General features: G+C 37.8%; 2 protein-coding genes across 21 annotated transcripts in view; one reads left to right on the top strand and one right to left on the bottom strand.

Annotated features, from left to right (window-relative positions):
• Positions 1-23,454, bottom strand: part of CASK (calcium/calmodulin dependent serine protein kinase) — a 240,457-nt gene that overhangs the window by 104,337 nt on the left and 112,666 nt on the right. For all 20 annotated transcript variants that reach the window (XM_049834799.1, XM_049834804.1, XM_049834802.1 and 17 more), the window contains exons 4-5: positions 17,745-17,822; positions 16,378-16,450 (exon numbers count right to left, since the gene is read on the bottom strand). In XM_049834799.1, the coding sequence (XP_049690756.1) occupies positions 16,378-16,450; positions 17,745-17,822 (151 nt within the window). The remainder of the gene's footprint in view (positions 1-16,377; positions 16,451-17,744; positions 17,823-23,454) is intronic.
• GPR82 (G protein-coupled receptor 82) lies at positions 6,136-8,507 on the top strand. The gene is made up of 2 exons (XM_049834829.1): positions 6,136-6,246; positions 7,440-8,507. Exon 2 carries the CDS (start codon positions 7,473-7,475, stop codon positions 8,505-8,507), a length of 1,035 nt encoding a protein of 344 aa, XP_049690786.1. The 5' UTR covers positions 6,136-6,246; positions 7,440-7,472.

The following is a 23,454-nucleotide window of genomic DNA, read 5'->3' as shown; positions in this document are numbered from 1 at the left end:
ATGTAGGAAACAACTACTACTTACCAAAACCAAAAGCAGGTATCTTTACTATTTTTTAAAAATACTTAATCCTTACATTTTTTCTGCAATCAATTTTCCCAAATTTCAGGGTAAAATGCCGGGCTCTGTAAAACAATATTACTGAAGAGCAAACAGTCCTGGAGCATTCTGGGAGGTGTGCTGAAAGTTACAGTGTGACATGTCAAATGACCATACAATTAGTCACTTTAATAGTGTCTCTTACTTCTTGTCTTAGCAGTGCTTCCTAAGTACTATTAGGGCCAACTATAGCAATTAGTTGAGTCTTCAGCTGAATTTCAACATGAAAATTATTCTATCTGTTCTTCTTTCTGTACGTAGAGGCTAACTCAATGCACATCTCCACATAACCTGCATGAATCTTGTTTTCCTTCTTTATTCAAATCTACAACACATCCTCAAATTTCAGTTGGTGTACCAAAATGTCACCTCTTTTTTACCATGTAAAAAGGAGCACATATTCTTCATTAGAATAAATACTTGTTACAAAATGCATAAAAAGCATACATGCTGGCTAGTCACTTCTATACCTTTTAGACTTGACAAATACATTAATAGCTATATTGTTATACATATATTCCTTAAAATGAATGGAAAAAATAAGACAAGAAACAAAACTGTTTGCTAAATACAAGTTTATAGCTTGAATCATAAACATGTCAAAGTGTACCTGGTTTGAGTAAACAGCTGTACTAGTTTTGACTGGGATAAAGTTAATTTTCTTCACAGTAGCTTGCATGGGGCTACGTTTTGGGTTTGTGCTGAAAACAGTGTTGATAATGCTGAGATGTTTTTGTTACTGCTGAGCAGTGCTTACACAGCATCAAGGCCTTTTCTGCTTCTCACCCCACCAGCGAGCAGGCTGGGGGGGCACAAGGAGTTGGGAGGGGACACAGCTGGGACAGCTGATCCCAACTGACCCAAGGGATATCCCAGAAGATATGACCTCATGCTCAGCAGTGAAAGCTGAGGAAGAAGTTTGCCAGGTCTGCCATTTCTCAGGAACTCACTGGGCATCAGTCAGCTGGGGGTGAGCAACTGGGTGTTTTTGCATCACTTGTTCTTCTTGGTTTTGTCCCCCCCCCCCCGCCCCCCCCCTTAAGCTTATTAATCTCTCTTTATCTCAAATCATGAGTTTTCCCACTTTTACCCTACCCATTCTGCCCCCCAGCCCACTGGAGGAGGAGTGAGCAAGCAGCTGTGTGAGTCTTATCTGCCTACTGGGATTAAACCACAACCCTTTTTGGCACCCAGCGTGGGGCTCAAAGGGTTTGAGATAACGACAGATTTGACCAGAGCGTGTTAGACGGAGCAGGAGGGAACATCAGAAGCAGCAGCCTGTTCTCCAGCAAAGCAGCCACAAGAACAGGAGGGGGAAGAGACTGAAATCATAAACAAGTTTTCGCACTTTTACCCTTTTGATTCTCTTCCCCATTACACTGAGGGGGAGCGAGCGAGCGGCTGTGTGGGGCTTACCTGCCTACCAGGGTTAAACCACAACATCAACTTTCATTTTCACACTGCAATTAACTGTAATTATGGTTTTAACCTGCAAATTGGTATTTTTTATGAGGGCAGACAAGTATCAATTGTTTTGAGAACACAACATGGAAAAATTTTCAACGTATTCTCTGTAGCACTGGTAACCTTCCGACAGCCTTTTTTCCATCCCTTATGCAAAATCCCAACTGCTGTGGAATCCAAGGGAAAGGAGAAGGTGCTACAAAGCTGTCACCATTCACTGCTTGTAGAGTGAATTGGTAGGAAAAATCCTTGCACAGAAGTTGTTCACAGATATCAGGAGAGCGAGAATAACTGGGGGGGGGGGGGGGGGGGGGGGGGAAGGGATGAAGCTGGAAAAAGCCTTAACATTCAAACTGCACAGTTAGAGTGGGAAGTGTAGAAATAAGAACATGAATGGCAAAGAAATGGCTAATTGTGTATTGTAGTACTGCAAAGTGAGAAACAAAACGAGGAGGAAAAAAAGCTGGGGTTTACTTATAAGCCTATGTTTTAACAAGCTGAATGAATTATTTAAAATATACCACAAGAATACATTCTGGTACATGCTACCTTCAAAAGTTATCTTGCTTTTGCCTGAAAATGATGAGTCTTGCTTCCTTTAAGTTTGCATACAAAGAATGCTAATACAGCTTTGCACTTATTACAAAGCAAGGCCACCTTCTTCATAGAACTCTCAAACCACAGATACAAATGACTGTACTTTGAAAAGAAAAAGATACTTGCTACTCCTTCCACAAAAATTCTTACTAGGTAAAGATGTTAATGTAAGCACAGTCAACAACAAATTAAAAGTCTGATGAAAAGACAGGGTCTTTTTTGTCAGGGGGTATAGAAATGTTCTTTATCAGCAAGGAATTAATTTTGCAGCCAGAACTCCCCAGCTTGCAGCCAACAGAATCTACCTTTTAAGTCTCAGTTTTGCTTTTACTGCCATGTTTTAGGTTTTTATTTTTGCTTTATTACTTTTTCATTTTCACAGAAGCTCAAGAAGAACCTGAAAAAGCCAGAAAGCTGTTATACACAAACATATTTAATTTGAAAAAACACGAATTATAGTATGGTGCAGAAACACAAAGAGAAACTTTCCTATTTGAGTATGATGGCCAACACAGTTTTCATGTTAAAAACTGATTTCTTAAGTTAAAAGTAAAAATCATTGTGACCAATACACAGCCAATGTTTTTTTAGAAGCTAACACAGTTAAAGACACCTCTGAGAGCTGCAGAAAGAATGTCATTGGGGAAAAAAATACCAAGTATTTAGCATTCAAGACCTGAAGTATAAAAATGTTGGAAGATTATTTTTGTTAGTATTGTCAACTTCAAGCTAAGTTTTCCTGCCTAAAAGACATTGTTTGGCTTGTGTTTTGTCTATGTAAAACAATTACCCAGAGCCCATGAAACACTTAACTTTGTATATTTTATGACAACCAAAGAATTGAAGCTACGAGTGCAATATATCCCCATTTCTATATCCCTAAGGATGCTACAGAGTTATGCTGCATACACTTGTAATTCATCAAACAATGTAAGAACTTTCATTTTGGGCCTATTTTGCTGAACCACAAGGGCAGTTCTAAAACTGGTGAAAACAAATCATTAGTGAACAGCAAAGACAGACCCAGCTCAAACCTGCCTAATATTTTATCTTCACTGATTCAGCATAGTGCTTGACTCAATTAGAGTAGATTTAAATGTGAGCTTAGATGATTTTGCTTTGATAAGCTCTTCTTACAATATTAAATACATACACTGACTATAGCTAAAATCCTCATTATATCAAGTCAGGAGAAGAGCTGCACACATACCAGGTCACCCCTGCAGGGAAAGCTGATGAGCAGGCAGAGCACCACGGTTCTTCTCTGCAACAACTCTCCTGATATAGATGTCCAACTGAAAACAGTTATTGTGTAGTGCATCTGTCTTAAGAGTTTATGCAGCCAAAAAACCTTTCAATTTTAATGTTTAAGGAAAAAAAATCCCCAATGAAACTAAGCACCAAAAGTCAAAGCTCTAGGCAAACTACTTGGTAAATGATTTTTTTTGGAAAGAAAATATGGATTGCATTTGTGTAGTAGCCAGTGCATCTTAGAGACTTATCTCGGTATTAAATGCCAGACAGTAGATCAAATTCCAAATACATGAAATTAAATCTCAGTTTAAAGGCTGCTGCGTGTTTGGTGCATGCTGTACATCTATTCGGTATGATTCATCCTCAGCACCCATTGTAGCCATACCCAGGGTCACACACTTTTCTGTGCCCTAGCCCCAGCAGTCGCCTTCCACCCTTCAAGATGCAGAGACTGAGCGCATCTCCTGGGCCCTCCGCGGCACAGAGAGAGCCAGGACTGCTACAGGAGCCAGAGGTAACTGAGCTGCTGCCTTCTTCCATCCTGCAAGGAGCAACTGCTGCAAACGCATTATATGCTCTGTTGTACAGCAGGAACAGTCCAGTTCTCCATTTGGTTTGTGACAGGCACAAGGAGAGAGGAGGTTGACCGGGCCGTCTTCTATCATCTCAAGCAGGTGGAGGGGAGAGGAAGTGGCCAGGCAGCCTGCAAGTGGATCACTCTGTCATATATGATTATATTACATAACACGCTAGGTATGGGTTCTATATGGCTAACTGAAATACCTTTCTCCACTGGGAATTTCCCTGGATTTGGGCCACAAATCAAGTTGTCTCCATACAATGGCAGAATGCAACATATGCTGCCTTCTGGCATATAAAATCTAGTTACATGTATAAATTAGAAAGTGATCATGGTTAAAGAGTACAGAAAATATAAATAATTGAGGTGAAGAATGCACGTGAAGGTCATTATGAAGAACCTAAGCGCAAATTGCATAAAAGATGCACTTGTACCATTATCATCCAATATATAGCACATCATCAAATATATTTTAGATAAAATGTGCCATTTGTAAGTTAGGTGAATGGAAATAGTCGACTAAAAGAATAATGTAGGTGCTTACTAGAGCTTAGAACCAACTATAACTGTATTTCTGGGGTTGGTTTTTTGTGTTTGGTTTTTTTTTTATATTTATCCCATTCCTTTGTTACTCATCAGTTCCAAAATGAAGTCTGATAGACTGTAATTCACTTTAATAATCTATTATCATACAATAATTCAGAAAAAAAATGTAGCGTTATCTCTTCCTACAACAAGAGTTATGGTCATCAAATTATAAATAATACACGCTACAGTTAACAACAAACTGAGTAATAATAATTTAAAACAACCCTACTAACTGGAATTGCTCACACCATTTTTAGTATGTCTCCTCTTAGCAAATTTTCAGGATATGCATTCTTGTGTCTAAACCTGTATGGAACACCACAGTAACAAGAACTTCTAAGACTACTTAAGAGACTATTAAATGCTTAATGAATACAAGACTCCTTTGTTAGAACAAATTTTAATATAACTATACATTCAAAAGTGGAAAAAATAAAAACAAGGTATAACTAAACCTAACAGGAACAAGAATTAAAGCACATGCAAACTAATTACAGTATTACAAACTAATTACTAGCACTCCACAGCAAGTTTCCCCTCACTTAAACTTCATCTTAAATGAGATCAACTACGTAGTCTAAATAAGAGGCCAGCATACATATCCATCATTTTAGTAAAAAAATATAAAATTAATAACGAGACTGAACAATAAAATTGATAGTAGATCACTGAGGTGGATTCTCACGGTGTATATTTAAACATAAACCAGAACTAACAAAAAAGAACCTTACCAAAATTGCAGAAGTTTTTGTATGGTTTTTGTATCTCCTCTGTTCTCATAAAGGAACTTACTTGTAACTGTTAAAAAGCCGTATCTGACAACCACATGTGTATCAGACAGAAAGAAATCCAAAGGTCTCAAGCTCTGCAGAGTTAAACAGAGTTTGACTGATCTGTGATCAAACCTTTCCTGTGGAGGAAGGAAATTGTCCTGTGCACACTTCTGGACGATTTGTATAAAATACAGTATTTCTTGGACACAGAGTCAGTTTCCCCCAACTGATGCCTAGAATGTATCAGCTGTAAATTGCTTCCACACAATCCATCACCTGAATAGGCACATGAGGTGTTCATTTGGTCACTCGTATGAGGACAGACATGCATACAGTATTATTGCATGTGGGCTTCAGGAATAGACAGTCAGCTTTGTGATACCTCTTGGAGCTGAAGAACAGTTAAATGTCATTGAAAATACAAGTTTTCATGCATAAAACAGCAACTTTGTTTTTTTTTTTTCACTCTAGAAAGTGGGCAGTCCTAAAGAGAATGACAGTAACAATCCCTCCACCCCCAAAAAGAGGCAAGCACTAGACAAAGGATTGTAAGGTGTTTCTATGTCATACCTACATGACCGAAGGACTGTTACTACCGCCTTTGACGCTATCTCATTCTTTTTATTTCTCTAATGGAGCTGCACCCTGACCTGATTTCAATGGTTTTTTGCACAGACAACATCATCTTGTCTGAACTTTAAACGTCTAGCTGCATTTTGCCACTGTAAAAGAAAAGTGTACATTCTGAAAACCTACTTATGTCAGAGAGATATTCTTAACTGTACTTTCCAGATTCAAGTATCATCCGTTTCATTGCAGCATTGGAGATAAAAAGGACATCAGACAGAAAAATTTCCTCTCTGCAAAGGAAGGTGCCTGCAGCTTGCATAGGTAAGCTTAAAACTACTACTTCTTTGTTTCAACTGACAAAATTTGGGCATTGACACAAAAATGATCGTTAAGACTTCTAAATGACTGAATTCAACAATTACTTTGTGAATGTAACTCATTATCATAAAAGAATTTCATACATTTTGGTTCAACAATCCATATGGGACTTAGTGTACACTAAAATGCAACAGCTGTAAAAGTTAGTTTAATTTGCAAGTTGTCAAACATGGCCTACAGCATAATTTTTAAATATGACTTTTACAACTTTTTGCTAATCGACTTGGTATCTGGCCTTTTTATCATAGCTACACAGAATCCTCTTCAGTATCTGAGTTCATTTACTTACAGCTGTTTAAAAACAATTATTATCAGTCTGTAAGCTTGAAATCTGTTGATTTTTTCCATATGATTTTATATTGAACAAAAGCTAACTAGGATACACTTCACTAAAACAGTATCTGTACAACAATAAAATCTCTCTTCACTACAGGTTAGTAAGCTGAAATACCAGTTTTTATATGCATTGTAGAGAGCTTTGATTTCTTATTTTCAGCCTGGAAATTGAGAAAAGATTGAAAACTGAACTTGGAAAAAATATATATATTGCAGTTTTCAACAACCATTTTTTATATTGAAAAATACAGACTGAATTGCTTACACAAAAGGTACATCTAAGACTAGAGCTTTGAATAAAGTAACATTAGATACAGGTATCAGCACAAAATAAATGCACCTATTTCTGCATCATGCACAGTCTAATTTATACTTAAATGGAGGTACAGGATACTCTTCCGCATTTCTGCAATTAAAGTAGTACTTTGCACCTATTTTGCTTATTTAACTGAATATAGTCTAGAAGTGGTTTCCAAAGTAGGTTACAGATGTTCCAGAAGATTGAGAAATAAACCAAGACCACACAGTTATTGTCAGACCCTAGCTCGAACCTTCTGTTTCCTAGTTTATTTTATTAGATTCTACGCATGTAAAATCTTTGGGGTTTAACAAACTCTCAGTGGAAGAGAACACCCAAAGGGTAACCTCATGCAAACTCAAGATGACAACCACAGAGGACAAACAGCACTTTGTAACACTGAAAGGTAGGGGAGAAAAAGGAACAGTTAAAATAAGAGCAAAGAATAAAAGAGATGTTAGAGGCACATTAGAGAAGAATAATTCTTTTCATTGTGTTTCAGCTCTGACCATTCATTCAAGAAATACCGGCATAGATGAGAAATTCAACATGTCTTCTTCAGCCATCGTTAGCTACTACTGTAGCTCTACCAGTCATCTACTCTTTCTTATTTCCTGCTGGAAGTTTTGGAAATATTCTTGCTGCCTGGATATTTTCAAGACAAGCACCCACAAAAAGAACACAATACATTTACCTGGCAAACCTTGTCACTGCAAATTTACTTGTGTGTAGCACAATGCCTTTTCTGGCTGTCTATTTTGCAAGAGGGTATCAGTGGACTTACGACTCTGTAGCATGCAGAATAGCAAATCACATTGGGACTCTCATTATGCATGTCAGTATGTATGTTACAATTATAATTTTATGTTCAACTGCTCTAAGTCAGTATGCAACACTGAAGAAAAATAGTGACACACAATACTCTCAAGTGGTTAATGAAAACTTTTACAGATGTATACTTGAAAAATTTCGTCAGCCAAAATTTGCTAAATATTTGTGCATCACTATATGGCTTACTGTGCTCTGCATAACGGTAACAGCTATAACATATAATGTCCAGGGAAGGGCTATGGAAGAATTTCAGAGATGCTACAACATCAGGGTAGAAGCTGGGGAATTTACCACAATGATTGCAGCTTCTCTTGCCACTGCATGTTTTTTTTTATCTTTTATGATAGTTTTGTCATCATACTATTCTCTTACCAGACATCTGAGTAAAATACAAAAAAATACCTGTATTGGAGAAAAACATCTAATTTACAATACAGTGAAAAGAAACATTCTTGTCATCCAGATGATATTAACTGTCTGCTTTCTTCCATACCATATTTTTAGGCCAATTTTTTATATACTGCTTACAAATAATGACTGCCCAAGGCTAAACCGTCTAGTGGAAATTAAAAATTTCCTTACTTGTCTTGCTGCTGCTAAGAGTAGTTTAGATCCAGTTATAACCCTTCTGCTAGATAAAAAATTTAAGAAATGTCTGTATGGCCTGTTTACAAAATCCACACCTGAACACCACAAACGTAAAGCTGATATTTTCACTGAAGAGACTCCCGAAATGTGAAGGAATATGAAAAGATTTTAGTAGAATATAAGTAACAATAAACTCATTTAAACTACCTATAACCAGACTTTGATATGACATGGTGAATATTTAAGTAAAATGATAACATATTACTTGTAAATTTTTTTTTCAAATTATCTTGCTTGCTACATCAACATTAGCCATAATAAATCTGATGTGCATATCCAAATGAATCCAAGTAATTTATACAGTGAACTGTGTAATACCCCTTCATCCATGCAATGCAAAAGACATTTTATGTTTGACCTATGGACAGTGTTTTCTACCTAAATAAATCAAGGAAGAAGGCAGAAACTAGGCTGAAGTTGAGGACCCAGTTTTCTTTTACCATCAATAAAAGAATCCCGGGTTTTGGACACGGGTTTCCTTTATACAGAAGGCTGAACAAAGCACAAACGTTTTCTCTGCAATGGCTTAACCACATATCAAAGGCTTAAGGAAGCAGGCAGAGAGAGCTACAAAACACATTCAAGATTAATATGTATTTTTTTGTTCACGACTGTTTGGGTAGAAAGTTGATTCCTTTATTTTTTTAAATGGGGAATGCATCATGAAATGCTAAAACTCTTTAGTGCATAAAGAAAAGTTCTTGATGACATCTTATTCTAAAGTTACTGAAAAATGCCATTATTTACTTTAACTCTGTCCATCACATTAGGGTTTTGCTATAAGAACTGTTTTTATAGGAGTAAAAAAGTGTGTAAGAAATTATGTACTTTTTTAATTATAGCCTTCACAGAAAAAGCTTTACTACAGCTTTGTACTAACATAGCAGAAATCTCAGATTTAAGATTTAATTTATCACCCTGCTCTGACATTTCCTATCATGGCCACAGTGTTACTGAAATTACACACAGTGACTGAAGAGAAAGTTTTGATGGTGACAGATAACCTGCAGGGATGAAGCAGCCACAGATGAACAGAAATTAGAAAATCTAGGATTTTACTTAGTGTTTGAGAAGAATGGGTTTTATACATGCTCTGTAGCTTTGTCAGGAGTCATTTTTCTTGCAGTCTTATCCAGGACAGTCCCATTCAACAGCTGAGGCACTGGCTTCCTTATTGATACGCAGCCTTGGTGTACTCAGGATAGCATACTCACCCCAAAGTGCTACAAACTTATTCCACTTCAAAGGTGCATTAACACATGCTGCTCCAGAAGCCACCTCCTTCACACCAATGTTTAAATCCAGAGCATTTACAGAAGAGTGCATAAAGCACAAAAGATCTACAAAATTGCACCATATCTGAATGTACAATAATATTCGGGGGGGGAAGGTTGAAATGCATACATGCAGTTATTTCTAACCTCTGGTACTACTTAGGATTAAAAAAAACCCCAACAAAACAAAACAAATCACTGGAATTTCCATACTCCTAGCCTAATCTTGTGAGGTATATTCTATGGTTTAATTAGGAAGGCATAAATGCTTATTATTTACTGGTATACAAAATATATTCAATGATAAACATTTAATGATCATTAACAGTATGAAAGCAATGCAAATCAGGAGATTTTGTGGTTGGCGTGGTTTTTCTTGTTTTGTTTTGTTTTTTCTGTAGAAGTTAGAATATCATGATGACTTAAGTAAATATTTCAATTAATTTGAACAATTTCTGTAGAAGACACTTAAGATTACATAATGCTTTTTTACCTTTGTACAATCTTCTCTGCAACTGAGATCAAGAGGAGTCTACTGAGTGTAAGAAGTCCTATAAAATACTAGGTATTCTGAGAAATCCCATCGCTCATCCAAAACTTCACAATAAAATGTAGTAAGCAATTCTGTCTTCCCAACACTGCTACTGAGTTCCATGACAGGTACACTAAACTGACCCAAGTGCCAGTAGACACAAAATACTAGGTCTTCTCTTGGAGGGACCCCAAGACTTCATATCACCTGACAGCTGCTTCGTGTTCTGCAGAAGTTAAATAAAGATGCAAGTGAAAAAGACAGAAAATCATAGGAAGATAGTATTTTATTTAATACGGTGTTACCCGTGACAATAAAATTTAGTGAGTGCTTCTTTCACAGGATTCCCATGTGATGTTTAGCATACGACTTATGGAAAAACCTGAAGTTGGCAGCTTCAGGGTCTAATTCTACAAAGCACTGTAGGAAAGTTGCTTTGCAAACACAGTCCTTGAGCGTGGGAAGCCGGTTTGTGCAGGTGGGTTTTTGACTGCGCAACACAACCAATGGCCAAGTACCTACAGCAGGACTGAATCGAGCAGTTTAAGTCCTCCAGACGGCACAGTGCTGCTTAGATGACTGGTTTTAGATCAGTAGCTCTAAGTCTGGGTGAGCAAAGCTGTTTACTACCAATATGTTCTTAAAACTCGCACAGGCCCAAACTGAGAACCCACTACTTCTGTCCCTCCTTAAACACATTTTCTAGGGAGTGTATTTGCAGTTGTTAGGATATCTCAGCAGAGTGTCTGCCTGTGAATGTTCTTTATATAGAGTTCTTTATGGTAGCATAGGCTTAAGTCATTCTTTCTCCACTTTCTAGTCACTTGCTCCCCAGTGCTGCATTTATCAAAAAGGCAAGAAAACGGATGAAACTTTGGGAACTACTAATCAAATATAACTTTGTGATAGACTCTTAGCAAGATGCCTTTCCACCTTTTCTACATAGGACCAAAAAAATGATGTATACTTTACTTTTATCCTATGTAGTCTGTTCAAGATGATGTCTCCTTTAAATTTTTGAATTGCATCAAAATTTTTCTTGTTTTAAATAGTGGAAAAGCTTTCATACAGTACAAGAAAGTTTAAAAACTACAAATTGAGTAATACATTAGTCTAGCATTTGACAGCATAGTTCATGGAGGAAAAATCCCCCAAAAGAGAAAGGCATGAGGGAGGGACAGAGAAATACTTCAGCAAAACGCAGCTTGTGCTAAACTTCTTGCACTGCTTAGACAACCTGGTGCCAAATCAGAAGTTAGCAAGTGACTCATGAATTGTATAATAGGAAATAAAATAATTCACTTCCATAGCAGGGAACACAAAATCCTAAGGCAAATATGCACAGCATATGGTTTGCAAAGCAGTTTAAAAGACTGCAAGTGTCTGTCTATTTTCTGGTTAATCTGTTCAAATGTGCTACATGGGTGGCCAGCTCATCGATCAGAAGATACGTGTTTTCTGACTGGCTGGGCAAATGACTGGAATATATAAACTTCCTGATCAGAAAGCATGTAGATGTTGAGCTCTAAGTAGGCCAAGCAGCATAAATATACTTCTCAGCAAAACTGCTTCTGAGCAGCCAGCTAACCCAGCAGCCAGCTAACAGTACACTAAAAAAAGGGCAGGACAAAACGAGAACGGGGACTCTGAGATAGGAAGCAGTTGCTACTGGATCTCAAGGATCTAATAACTTCGAGAAAACACAGAAAAAGCACCAGCTTTTACTGGCTGTCCCCAGAAAGCATAAAACAGGTTCCATGCCAAAGTGAAAAGAGTAGAAGGAAAGTAACATGCAGCAGATTTCTTGTTTTGGATATTCAAAGATTGGAAAGAGAAGATGGTCTTAAAGAACAGGATCTATTCTGGTTATTTTTTATATATTTGAATATACACTATTTACATAAACACACACACACACATATGTACAAGCCTTACTCATTTTCTAGATACACCTAAAAGCAGAAGTATAAGACCCTTCAACTCTGCTGGCAAAATCTGAAGCGCCTAACTACAAGTAGTTTAGGCAGTGAAAGACAGAAGTGGTAACTGTGTGCGCTCTCAAAATGCATATGGTTAATTAAGTTCTGTATAGCGCATAAATCAACATGCAAATCTATCCACTGATCAAGTCTCAAGTCACCTGGACCAACTCAGATTTGTATGAGACTCACAACACAGCGCATTAATGCTTAGTTCTACTCTCTGGAAAAAGTGGTTTTACTTCCAGCCACAGAAATATTGAACTGAATCTTAACAGCAGAGAAGTCAGAATCCGTGCATTTTTGCTTTAGCAGTTTCATCTATTTAGATGATCACATGTTGGAAACAAGTGTTCATACCCACTGAGATAAATGAAAATTTTGGATGTCTACATTTAGCCAACAAGCTTGCTCTGACTTCAGTTGCACACCAATCATTCTACTGATCAGAGAAACACATACAAACAAACTACATGGAAATCATAGAACAAAGTCGGTGTATTTGGAGTGGACTAAGGATAAAACCTCTGCAACTAATGCTCTTGATGTGATTAAATTACTCTTGTATCAGTTATATTAAAAGGTATTTTTACAACAAGATTTCTGCAACTATATAAAATGCTATATAAGCATCACAATATAGGCTAACTGAAGACTGTAAAACTTCTTGATGTTTTACTGATAAAAAAACATTCCATTGAAGTTATTGCAAAAATGAACAGGTGAAAAAATCTGCAATAAACACTGAAGAAATGCACTTTTTATAGAACACTGTCCTGCTTCATAACTTACACAATGCTTGAACAGTCTATTTCTTGAGCTGAATACCATTCTCCTTTCAGTAACTAGCACAAAATTCTTCTACCAAGATCAATGTTAGTCTATCCTCTTACTAAAAGGTAACTCAGTGAAACTGTCAAGGCAAGATAAAGCAACTTTTCCCATATGCTGAGAATGTAATGACTCAAAATAGTGAATGCTGACCAAATGTGACTCTGCTAAATGCACAGTGCTGTTTTAGGTACTCTACATCACCTTAACAACCATAGGGATTGGAAATATTCAGGTTCACCTATTTATAAAAATCCACCAACTTCAGCTTTTAAAATCATAGTTATTAAAATAATTCTATAGCACAGAACTTAAGGAAGTTCAATGATCAGTAGTATCCTTCACAGGTAAGAGTTGCAGAGGCATACTATTAATTTGTCTCCTGCTTGAAGAAAGTTTACAGCTATAGAGCACATTTTCGTTACTTGTTTTTAGTTCCATTAAATCTCCAGGCATGCATTATTGCCTGTATTAAATGTGTTGCTGTATACAAGGGAACTATCTTCAGTTGTATTTATGTTAAGAGAAAAACCACTTTAGTGCAGAGTTAACCCAATTTATTACTTTCTTATTCCTGAAGGTGAAGTAAGAGAAAACACTATTTTGCAGGACAGAATATAGTGAAGTGGAGATTTGGAGGAAAGAGATAAGCCATTTTTCTCCTAGTTCTTTGTCCTGTTTTAAAGGTCCTCTCCCACTCATCACTTTTTAATGACTATATTAACAAAATACTTTCAGTATTGTCTAATACTGACAGCTCAAGAGAAACTGACTTCAGTGACAAATGGTACTCGAACTCTAGCAAGGGTTTTATGGAAAAAGCATCTCATTTCAGACCCATATTACTCCCATTTCCCCTTTTTTGATCTCTTACATAAAGATCATTCTGTATACGTATTCCTGTGTAATAACAGTCTATATTGGAAAAGACCCCATTTCAATGTTGCTACTTTTGGTAGCCATCTTTTGGGGATTTCTGACACAGCAAGGTTCTGAAAGAATAAAAGGAATGGCTGAGTCCTATATCACTAGGTTGGCAGAATAGGAATAAATGCTGTGGTAAGGGAAAAAGTTCTTGACATTCACATTTCTGATGCACAGCTGCCTTGAGTTTTTCACCTTCCTGTGTTAGCATTTTCTACTTTCCTTATTGTATGATCCAATTTCCAAGCAGCGAATGAATGCAGGATCACATTAACTGCAGGTGAAGCAAAGGTGCAATTGTCACTGATTATAAAGCTTTTAAGCAACACTGAAAGGGGTCAAATTATATACAGAGGCTCAAGAAACATCTGGTCTCACAGAGCAGTGAAACTACAGGCCATCTTCTAAAAGCTTTCATGTTTTGATTCTGTCATCGGAGGTGAATCTGGGGCATATGGGAGTTTATCATAGGCTGCATCATAGTGCTCCAGAAGCTTTGGCAGATCTTGTCACTTACAGAAGTCAGGTGAAGTTTTTGGCACCAGAGTACAGCAAACTGAAGTATTCCCGTCTAACTCTTCCTAATTGGTCAAGAGCTAAGGGAGCACAACAGTGGCTAAAAGACATCTAATTCTTACAGGGACTATAAGGTGCAAATTTTCTTGTGCATCAGATAATGATCAAACATTTTGCAGTTCACAATAACATTCACAGAAAGCTTAAGAAGGAAAAAAATGTAGTATGACTACATCAACCTTACAGATTTTTATTAATTCACTTTCATCTATTCAGACAATTTGGAAATTGGTCATTTAGTCTACTTCCTTTCAAAACAATGTCTACAGTGACATCTAGAGCTGGGATATTGCAGTTAGCTTAGTATGTTACACACCCACACCCTACAGGTGTATTTCTGCACTGCTTTTGCCAAAATGAAACAGTATCTGTTGGTTTACACTACTTTAGACTGATACGTTAAAAATTCTTGCTCACTTATGTAATTGAACAGGTTTATTTCTAAGGATGGTATTTAATAAAAACAGTGATTTTAAAGTTTTCAGAGTCTGAATAAACTACAAAATAAACTCCCATTTTACACTCAGTAAAGTGGGCCTCCCTCAGAGGCCCTTGAAACTGAAATTCGTTTTCGTTCAGTAACACAGTCCAACAAAAACAGGTGCAGCTTTCAGGAAGACACAGCAACATAAAGATTATATTAATTCTGAAATTCTCCTGTGGTAGCAAAAATGAACAATTAAAAGAATCTGGAACCTTCAAGACAGAACAAGATGAGACACTCTACCAGCAATTAAGAGGCTGTATTTAGAATTTGCTGTAAGAAATTACTTTTAAAATACCAAACTTGGGGGTGGGGGGTGGGGGGGAAGTGCCTATTACATGGAATAATTTTCTTGATTTTAGAAGGAAAGGAGAAAGATTGAGAAAGGTCTGCAATGCCTGTGTACACAAGACTAAATGACTCTTTAAATGAAAATCATCAGTTCAGTGTCCATACTCTCTTCCCTCACAGATCACCTGTAGGAGTCTGAAGCACAGCTTACCCTCTCTCAATCTTCTCTAGTCACTAAAACCAGAGATTCACTCCTCAAACTGCACCATCAGAGCTTGTCAGAATTTTCATTAATTCCTATAATGCTTAACTCACTTTGGATAAAAGCAAACTCTTAGAGAAAACAAGTGGGAATAACTATTTTAAACTACGACATTAACAATGAATATGTATATTCAAACTGAAGAGAGTCAAACCCACTTAGGTTAAAACTCCCAATTACTTACATGAAAGTATTTTGGGATAAACTAGTTCCATAAATATCCATAGAAATAGTACAAAATTTACCAGATCAAAAAAACTATGTACATACACTGCTGTTAAACACTGTATTTCTCCTCCCAAACTTGTTTGTATTAGAGAAGTTTTCATAATAAGTGTATAAGACTGCTTGCAAGAAGTAGGTAATACTACCAATACTGTGGCATTTAAGCATGCACATCTCTGAAGTCTTAGTCTGGATGAAGACTGTCATTATGCTGTCAAAACGATGCCATTAATCTACCAATTCCAGTTTAATTTATGCAATTAATTTATGTACACACTTGCCTAACAAGAAAAAAAAAGCAAGCAGATTTCATATGAATATTCAAAAACTAGAAATTAAACTGACTTTGAAAGTAATTTGCAATCAAATGCATATGTAATCTGTGAATAAAGACCTCCTAAATGTTCTATATTGGTGGAATTAGAGATTGGGTTTAATCTTACATGACACAGTAAGAGTAAACACACACTCATCAAATATAGCTTCCTTTTCTACAGCTTTCCCCTTCCTTTAAATTACAGAAATCAAAAATGTGTAGTTTGTATTATTGTGGTGAAAAAAAGGAAAAATTAAAACCCCTTACCTTCACATCCCTGTGAATTATATTATTATCATGACAGTAACGTAGAGCTTCCAATATCTGTCTCATGTAATGACTGAAAAAACAAAGACATCATACATGACAAACCTGCAGGGAAAATTACTATAAACATATAACAAACCAAGTTTTAAGAGTCTAACTATGTAAAACTAAATCAACCAACTTAACCTTAAGTATGCAGAGATCAGTAGAATAGAGTTTGTGTTTATAATAATGAATAATAAAATGTAAAGTTTGAGGATTATTCTGATTGAAGTCAAGGAAAATTAGAAAAGAAAAATCTGCATTTTTCATTTTGTAAAGGTTTCAAATGTTCAATAATTCTGCTTCATCTGACAAGGAAGTCAGGACCCTTCAGGTCTTCTATAACAAAACACAGAAAGGCAAAGAGTGAGTATTAGTGCCGATTTAACTAGAAAGGGACAGAACCAAGATCTTGGCCTGCTTGATGCAGACTGAAGACTAACTTCTTTCTCTCTTGTGTCCAAAGGATCCCATGACAGATTACTGACCGTAGAAAGCCAGGAAAGCCAACAGCATCCTGTGCTGCATCAGGCAGAGCATTTCTATTAGGACAAGGGAGACAATCCTTGTCCTCTGGAGGTTCCAGCTGGTTATAAGGAAATGTTTTTCCCTAGGAACATAATTATGCGCTGGATCAAGTTGACCAGGGAGGCTGTGGAATCTCCATCCTTGGAGATTTTCTAGACCCCCCTGGACAAAGCCTTGAGCAACATAATCCAAATGAAATGTTGACCCTGCCTTGAGCAGAAGGTTGAAATAGAGACCTCCTGATATCTCTTCCAACCTGGCTTCTATGATGCTAAAAATAATATAGTGTCAAGAAAAGCAAACAAAGCATCTCATGGGCTTTGAGCTCAATTATCATGCCACTGGGACAATGGGGTTTGCTGTCCTTCTGTAATTATATAGACTCTTTGACTTTAGTATACCTCGTAAGTGAAAAGTTGAAATGACCATAAATAAAGTGATATATAAAAAAAAAAGGGGGTGGGGAAGACGACTCCATCTAGCAAGACCAATAAAACTCAGACCCGTCAGGCAAGTCACCTAATGCCATTGTATGAGAGATCCATAAAAGGCAAAACCAGAAAATTAAGTATTGGATGTGAAATACTATTTTATTCAATAATCCCATCCAAATATACAACTAGTAAATGACAAAATGCTCCAAAATTCTACTTTGATTATGCTAATTATCATAATAAACATTCAGACTGTGGAAACAGGATTATTTATATTCCAACTTCTAGCTACCAGAATGTACAACAGTATATTCCATTATTTTCCATTTATCCTGTGGGATTAATTAAAATTATAATACATACCTGGCTACAGCCTCACTGTACACGAATCCAGCATCTGCTCTCTTCACGATTTCAAAACACAGATCTGCTCCATCCATACTGCAGGTAAAAAGAGGGAAAAATGCTTCAGACAGATAACTACAATCAATTACATGAAAATGCTCAAAAAAATCTATTTACTCCACTTATATAAATCTTACATAAAATACTCTGGATACAATGCATTACTAACTAAAACAGCATTTAATAGGTAATCTAATAGAATTTGGCTTGTCACAGGTTAACTGTTTTATGCCCCTCAGATCATATAACAGTTCTCTCAAAACATTAGCAAAACCAAACATTTCTTCTACTGCTTAAACCGCTCATTGAACAAGGTGCGCGAGATAGCAGAAAGTCAATGCCCTGTATAAGAAGGCTCTGCAAGTTAACAACTAATGCATGACATTACATTAAGTCTGTTCTTAAAAGCATTACAAGTGCAACTCTATCATAAAGACTGTAGTTATACAAAAATCTTACTCAAATTGAATTTTAAATGAAGACTTTAAAAAAATACTATAGAAATGCAGTAGTTTTTCCAGTTAGCATTCTCATGAGGATAATTAAGAAGCCAAAAAGATATTTTAAACCTCACAGCCTCACTGAAGGCACCTGAAAACAGTGACAGCACACATACTGTATCACTAGCTCTGATACTTGATAATTTTGTTTCTTTTCTCCCTAATTATCTGTAGTCTTTCTGATAACCTAACTTCCCACAATGAGTAGTATAACACTTTTAGATGCACGTATATTGATAGTCCTTAGGCTAAAATTAGACAACCATTTCTCTAAAACCAAAGCAGCTTGGTGTGGCGTAACCGCCCTCCCTTTCTTTCTCTTGTAAGTAACCTAAGGCAGATTTATATCTAAAAATGTTCACTGCTTGACGGGGCAAGGAGAGAGTAACAAGACTTAACAGGAACAATAAAAATCACATTATAATTCATGCATAAAAAGGCACTTGCCAAAATATCAATTGTAACATGTCATTTTCAGCCTTTACACATTTATTTCTCCTCTCCACTGGGGGGGGGGAAGCAGAATTTGCAAGGTATCTAGAAAGCCAATGTTATCAGGGCCATTTTGGTAAGCTATCCAGAATGTCAGCATACAATTACTTTTGCTTTGTTACGCACCTGTGTATTGGGTTTATATGGCAAGGTTTTGGTATTGGGGGGCTGCAGGGGTGGCTTCTGTGAGAAGCTGCTGGAAGCTTCCCCCGTGTCCGACAGAGCCAATGCCAGCCGGCTCCAAGAGGGACCCGCCGCTGGCCAAGGCCGAGCCCATCAGTGATGGTGGTAGCACCTCTGGGATAACAGATTTAAGAAGGGGAAAAAAGTTGCTGGGGCACAGAAACTGCAGCTGGAGAGAGGAGTGAGAACATGTAAGAGAAAGAGCCCTGCAGACCCCCAGGTCAGTGAAGAAGGAGGGGGAGGAGATGCTCCAGGCGCCGGAGCAGAGATCCCCCTGCAGCCCGTGGGGAAGACCCTGGTGAGGCAGGCTGTCCCCCTGCAGCCCAGGGAGGTCCACGGTGGGGCAGATCTCCACCTGCAGCCCAGGGAGAGAGGACCCCACGCTGGAACAGGTGGGTGCACGAAGGAGGCTGCGACCCCGTGGGAACCCCACGCTGGAGCAGGCTCCTGGCAGGACGTGTGGCCCTGTGGAGAGAGGAGCCCACACTGGAGCAGGTTTTCTGGCAGGACCTGTGACCCCACGGGGGACTCACGCTGGAACAGTCTGTGCCTGAAGGACTGCAGCCCGTGGAAGGGACCCACACTGGAGCAGTGCGGTCTGTGGGAAGGACCCATGCTGGAGGAATTTGTGGAGGACTGTCTCCCATGGGAGGGACCCCACGCTGGAGCAGGGGAAGAGTGTGAGGAGTCCTCCCTGTGAGGAGGAAGGAGAGGCAGAGACAACGTGTGGTGAACTGACCGCAACCCCCATTCCCCGACTCCCTGCGCTGCTGGGAGCGGTAGGTAGAGAATCCAGGAGTGAAGCTGTGCCTGGGAAGGAGGGAGGGGTGGAGGGAAGGTGTTTTGAGATTTGGTTTTATTTCTCATTACCCTATTCTGGTTGATTGGGAATAAATTAATTTTCCCCAAGTTGAGTCTGTTTTGCCCATGACTGTAATTGGTTGAGTGATGTCTCCCTGTCCTTATCTCGACTTATGAGGCCTTTGTTATATTTTCTCTCCCCTGTCCAGCTGAGTTGGAGGGGGGGGGGGGGGGGGGGGGGGGGAGTGACAGAACAGCTTTGGTGGGCACCTGGTAACCCTCTACAACCTGCAATGCAAAACTTCTGCTTAATGAGTCACAAGCAATGTGCAGAAGCTTTAATTCCCAAATAAATCCACAAGGTATCCCCATGCAAAATACTCTATCATGTAGATAAAGCACTGACAACTATAAGAGAGACTAGTGACCAAAAGAAATGCACATTCATTTAAGTAGGTGGAAAATAAATTTCCTGGGCAGTTATTTTGGCACCTGCTACCATCTTTGGATTTAACAAGCCCCACAAATAAAGATCCAGAGGCACTCAAGATTTTTAGCAGTATCAATAGTTCCTGAGACACCGAGCCACAAGTGTCATTCCTTTACACAAACTTTTCTGTTAAACAAGGTGTTTATAATCAAAATGGTCTTGAACATGTATTTCTAACTCCCACTTACACATACCAGCATTTTTCATTTAAATTTTGTAACAGTAAGTGGCAGTTTGAATTCTTCTTGCAAATCTTTTTTCAATTAGTTTAAATGGTTTTGATACTAAAAATTGCTACAGACTGTGAGCAGTAATGTTGGAAAATTTTATGCCATTAAGATGAATTCTTTTGATCTCAAAAGCACAAATATGCGGCAGATCTATTTTAATCTCTGACTTCAACTGACTACTTTTTCAAGACAAAATCTTATTCTAGGAGTAGATTTTTCTTCATGTACAAATAAGGCTTGTATCACCCCAGTGATGTTGAATTTTATAAGAAAATCTTAGGTGACTTTTATCTAGCTGAGGCTGCAAAAGCAAGAGTCAGCCTCGGTTATAAGAAACCCCAGAAAATTCAGTGCACTAACAGACTAAAAACTCAGCAATATGACAACCACTTAAAACATGACTTTGCATAAAGTGAAAGCATTATGTGATGTAAGAGCATTAAAGTTTTGAGATACCAATGAAATGAAATTTCAGGAAGTCTTAAGGTTTTTTAAGGACTAACAGCATTAGGCACATGAAAACCATAAAAATAATTTTAAAAAGTTAAAATCCACCAAAATAAACACACACACACATATATATGCTGAAGACATAAGCGTAAGATGCAAAAAAAAGTTGGCAAAATTACAGCACGCTCGTGATCTGAGATAGAATCACCTGATACCAGTAGAGGGCACTCACGGAAGCTACATAAACTGGGACAGGTCATGGTACTTACACTGAAAGTGCCAGCTAAAGCAACTCCGAACCGGGAGTTAACAGACACCACCAGCACATCTGAATTGTTTTGGCTATCAGTACGAACTATGTCCCCCAATTTCCCATATTCTACTGTTGATTTTTCCATGTTTTTAGCAGAACTGTGCCTGGATCTCAGCCTTTGGATAAGTGTTTCTTTCCATAGCTCTGATCAGTGCTACTGTGCACCTTGAAAATCTTTCTACTCTTCTGCACAAAGTTGATGATAAGTTGCAACTTGCCCAGAAAGTTTACTCCTGAATCATATTCAATGCAGAAATCTGTTCTGAGGCCAACAGTCACTCTGAAGAATAGACAGTATACTCCAGAAGGGATCTACATTTTAATACCGGGGTATGATAGCTTTAAATTTGCAGGTGACATAATAAGATGTGGCCTACAACTTAATTTATTGATGAAGAATCAGAAAGTTTCAGAAACACTGCTTTAGTGAATTGAATTATTACTTAAAAAAAAAAAAAAGAAAAAAAAAAAAGACTTGGCATATTGCTTTTAACTGAGCTTAACTGAGTTTTGTACCATGTATGTTAAAGGTCTGTGCACAATACCATTTTTTCCTTCAGTTGGATAGTTTTTATATACTTGCCATCTTCACTTACAACAAATAAAATGCCATAAATTAACTTAAAAAATACAGTATTTAACTTTTCTTGAAGAGCTATGTAGTAACCTCTGAAAATTAAGACCAAGAGGTACAGCAACTCTTACTCCCTATATATTGCCCATGCATCCAGGCTTTAGCTCATTCTAGATAATTAAATGATGTTCCTGAGTTTACCTTCTCAGCATCTGTTTAGAGGCTTTTCAGTACTTTAGATTGAGACATTTTTACAACTTTGCTGGCAGCCAAGAGATGAATTTCAGTGCTCTTTATAAACTAACTCATTCCATTTAGTCACAAACAATGGACAAACGTCACTGAGTAATACTTAATTCCTAAATCACAGCATAGAAGATGATCTTAGGAGGAGTAAGTAATTCTAAACAGGTATGCTTGGAAACAATTTTCTACTAGTGTTTTCATAGCAATGGTCCAACCCAAGAATTAAATATCACGAAATAAAGAACATAGGCATCCTTAAAAAGCACTGATTTTGGTAGTAATATAAAAGTAGTACTGTACCTAACCTGAAATCTTTAATCCATACTCCAATTTAATGTTAAAACCTCCATGTCAGCCAGTATCATGAGACCATACAAAAATACTCACTTTATAGCAATGCTGTGTGAATTAGTTCTTGTTTATACAAACTCTTGAAAATAGAAGTATATGCATTAACATTTTATATTGACTTCTACCAGTTAATTTTGCTTAAAAGTGGGTCTTCTGAAGCTTTGCTAACATAGAATAATGCACCTTAATAGCCTGTGATACTTAAAGTTTTAATAAATGCCTGAATTTCAATGCATCAGTGACTCCATGCTCTGAATTCTCGGTTGCTCTGCCAAATTTTGCTACTTATAATAAGAGAGCCAAAATTTTGATTTCTAAGTCTGGCCTTCTCAACAGGAAGCCCCCAAAGATTGCTCTTTAAGTATTAATACTAATGAAGTCTGGGTCCTATTAATTCCTGTCCTTCAAATGAATGAAATCAACAAATATTAAGCAAACGTTAAGACGAAAACCTGCTATCTCTTTCCTCAAACATAAGTTAGCTTTAAATTCTCTATCACTTCCTTTAACTGTAATCAATCAATAGTTCACAGGCTATGGGGGACAAAAGAGAAACATCATACCCAGGCCAGGTAACTGCCTAAACTTTGTGTCCCTGAGTAACAAGGCATATGTACTGAATATGTGTAATGGTAAAAAAAGAACAAATAATCCCAAATACAAACACAATGGAAACAGAGGGACCTGGACAAGCTCAAGAAGTGGGCCCATATTAACATCATGAGGTTCAACAAGGCCAAGCGCAAGGTCCTGCATCTGGGTCGGGGCAACCCCCAGTATCAGTACAGGCTGGGGGTTGAAAGGACTGAGAGCAACCCTGAGGAGAAGGACTTAAGGGTATTAGTGGATGAAAAACTGAATATGAGCCAGCACTGTGCACTCGCAGCCCAAAAAGCCAACCATATCCTGGGCTGCATCAAAAGAAGCATGACCAGCAGGTCGAGGGAGGTGATTCTCCCCCTCTACTCCACTCTCACGAGACCCCACCTGCAGTACTGCATTCAGCTCTGGGGACCCCAACATAAGAAGGACATGGAC

This window comes from Accipiter gentilis, chromosome 32 (assembly GCF_929443795.1).
Source record: "Accipiter gentilis chromosome 32, bAccGen1.1, whole genome shotgun sequence".
NCBI lineage: Eukaryota > Metazoa > Chordata > Aves > Accipitriformes > Accipitridae > Astur > Astur gentilis.
The sequence above is the reverse complement of the archived record's forward strand: the minus strand, read 5'-3'. Positions and strand labels throughout refer to the sequence as shown.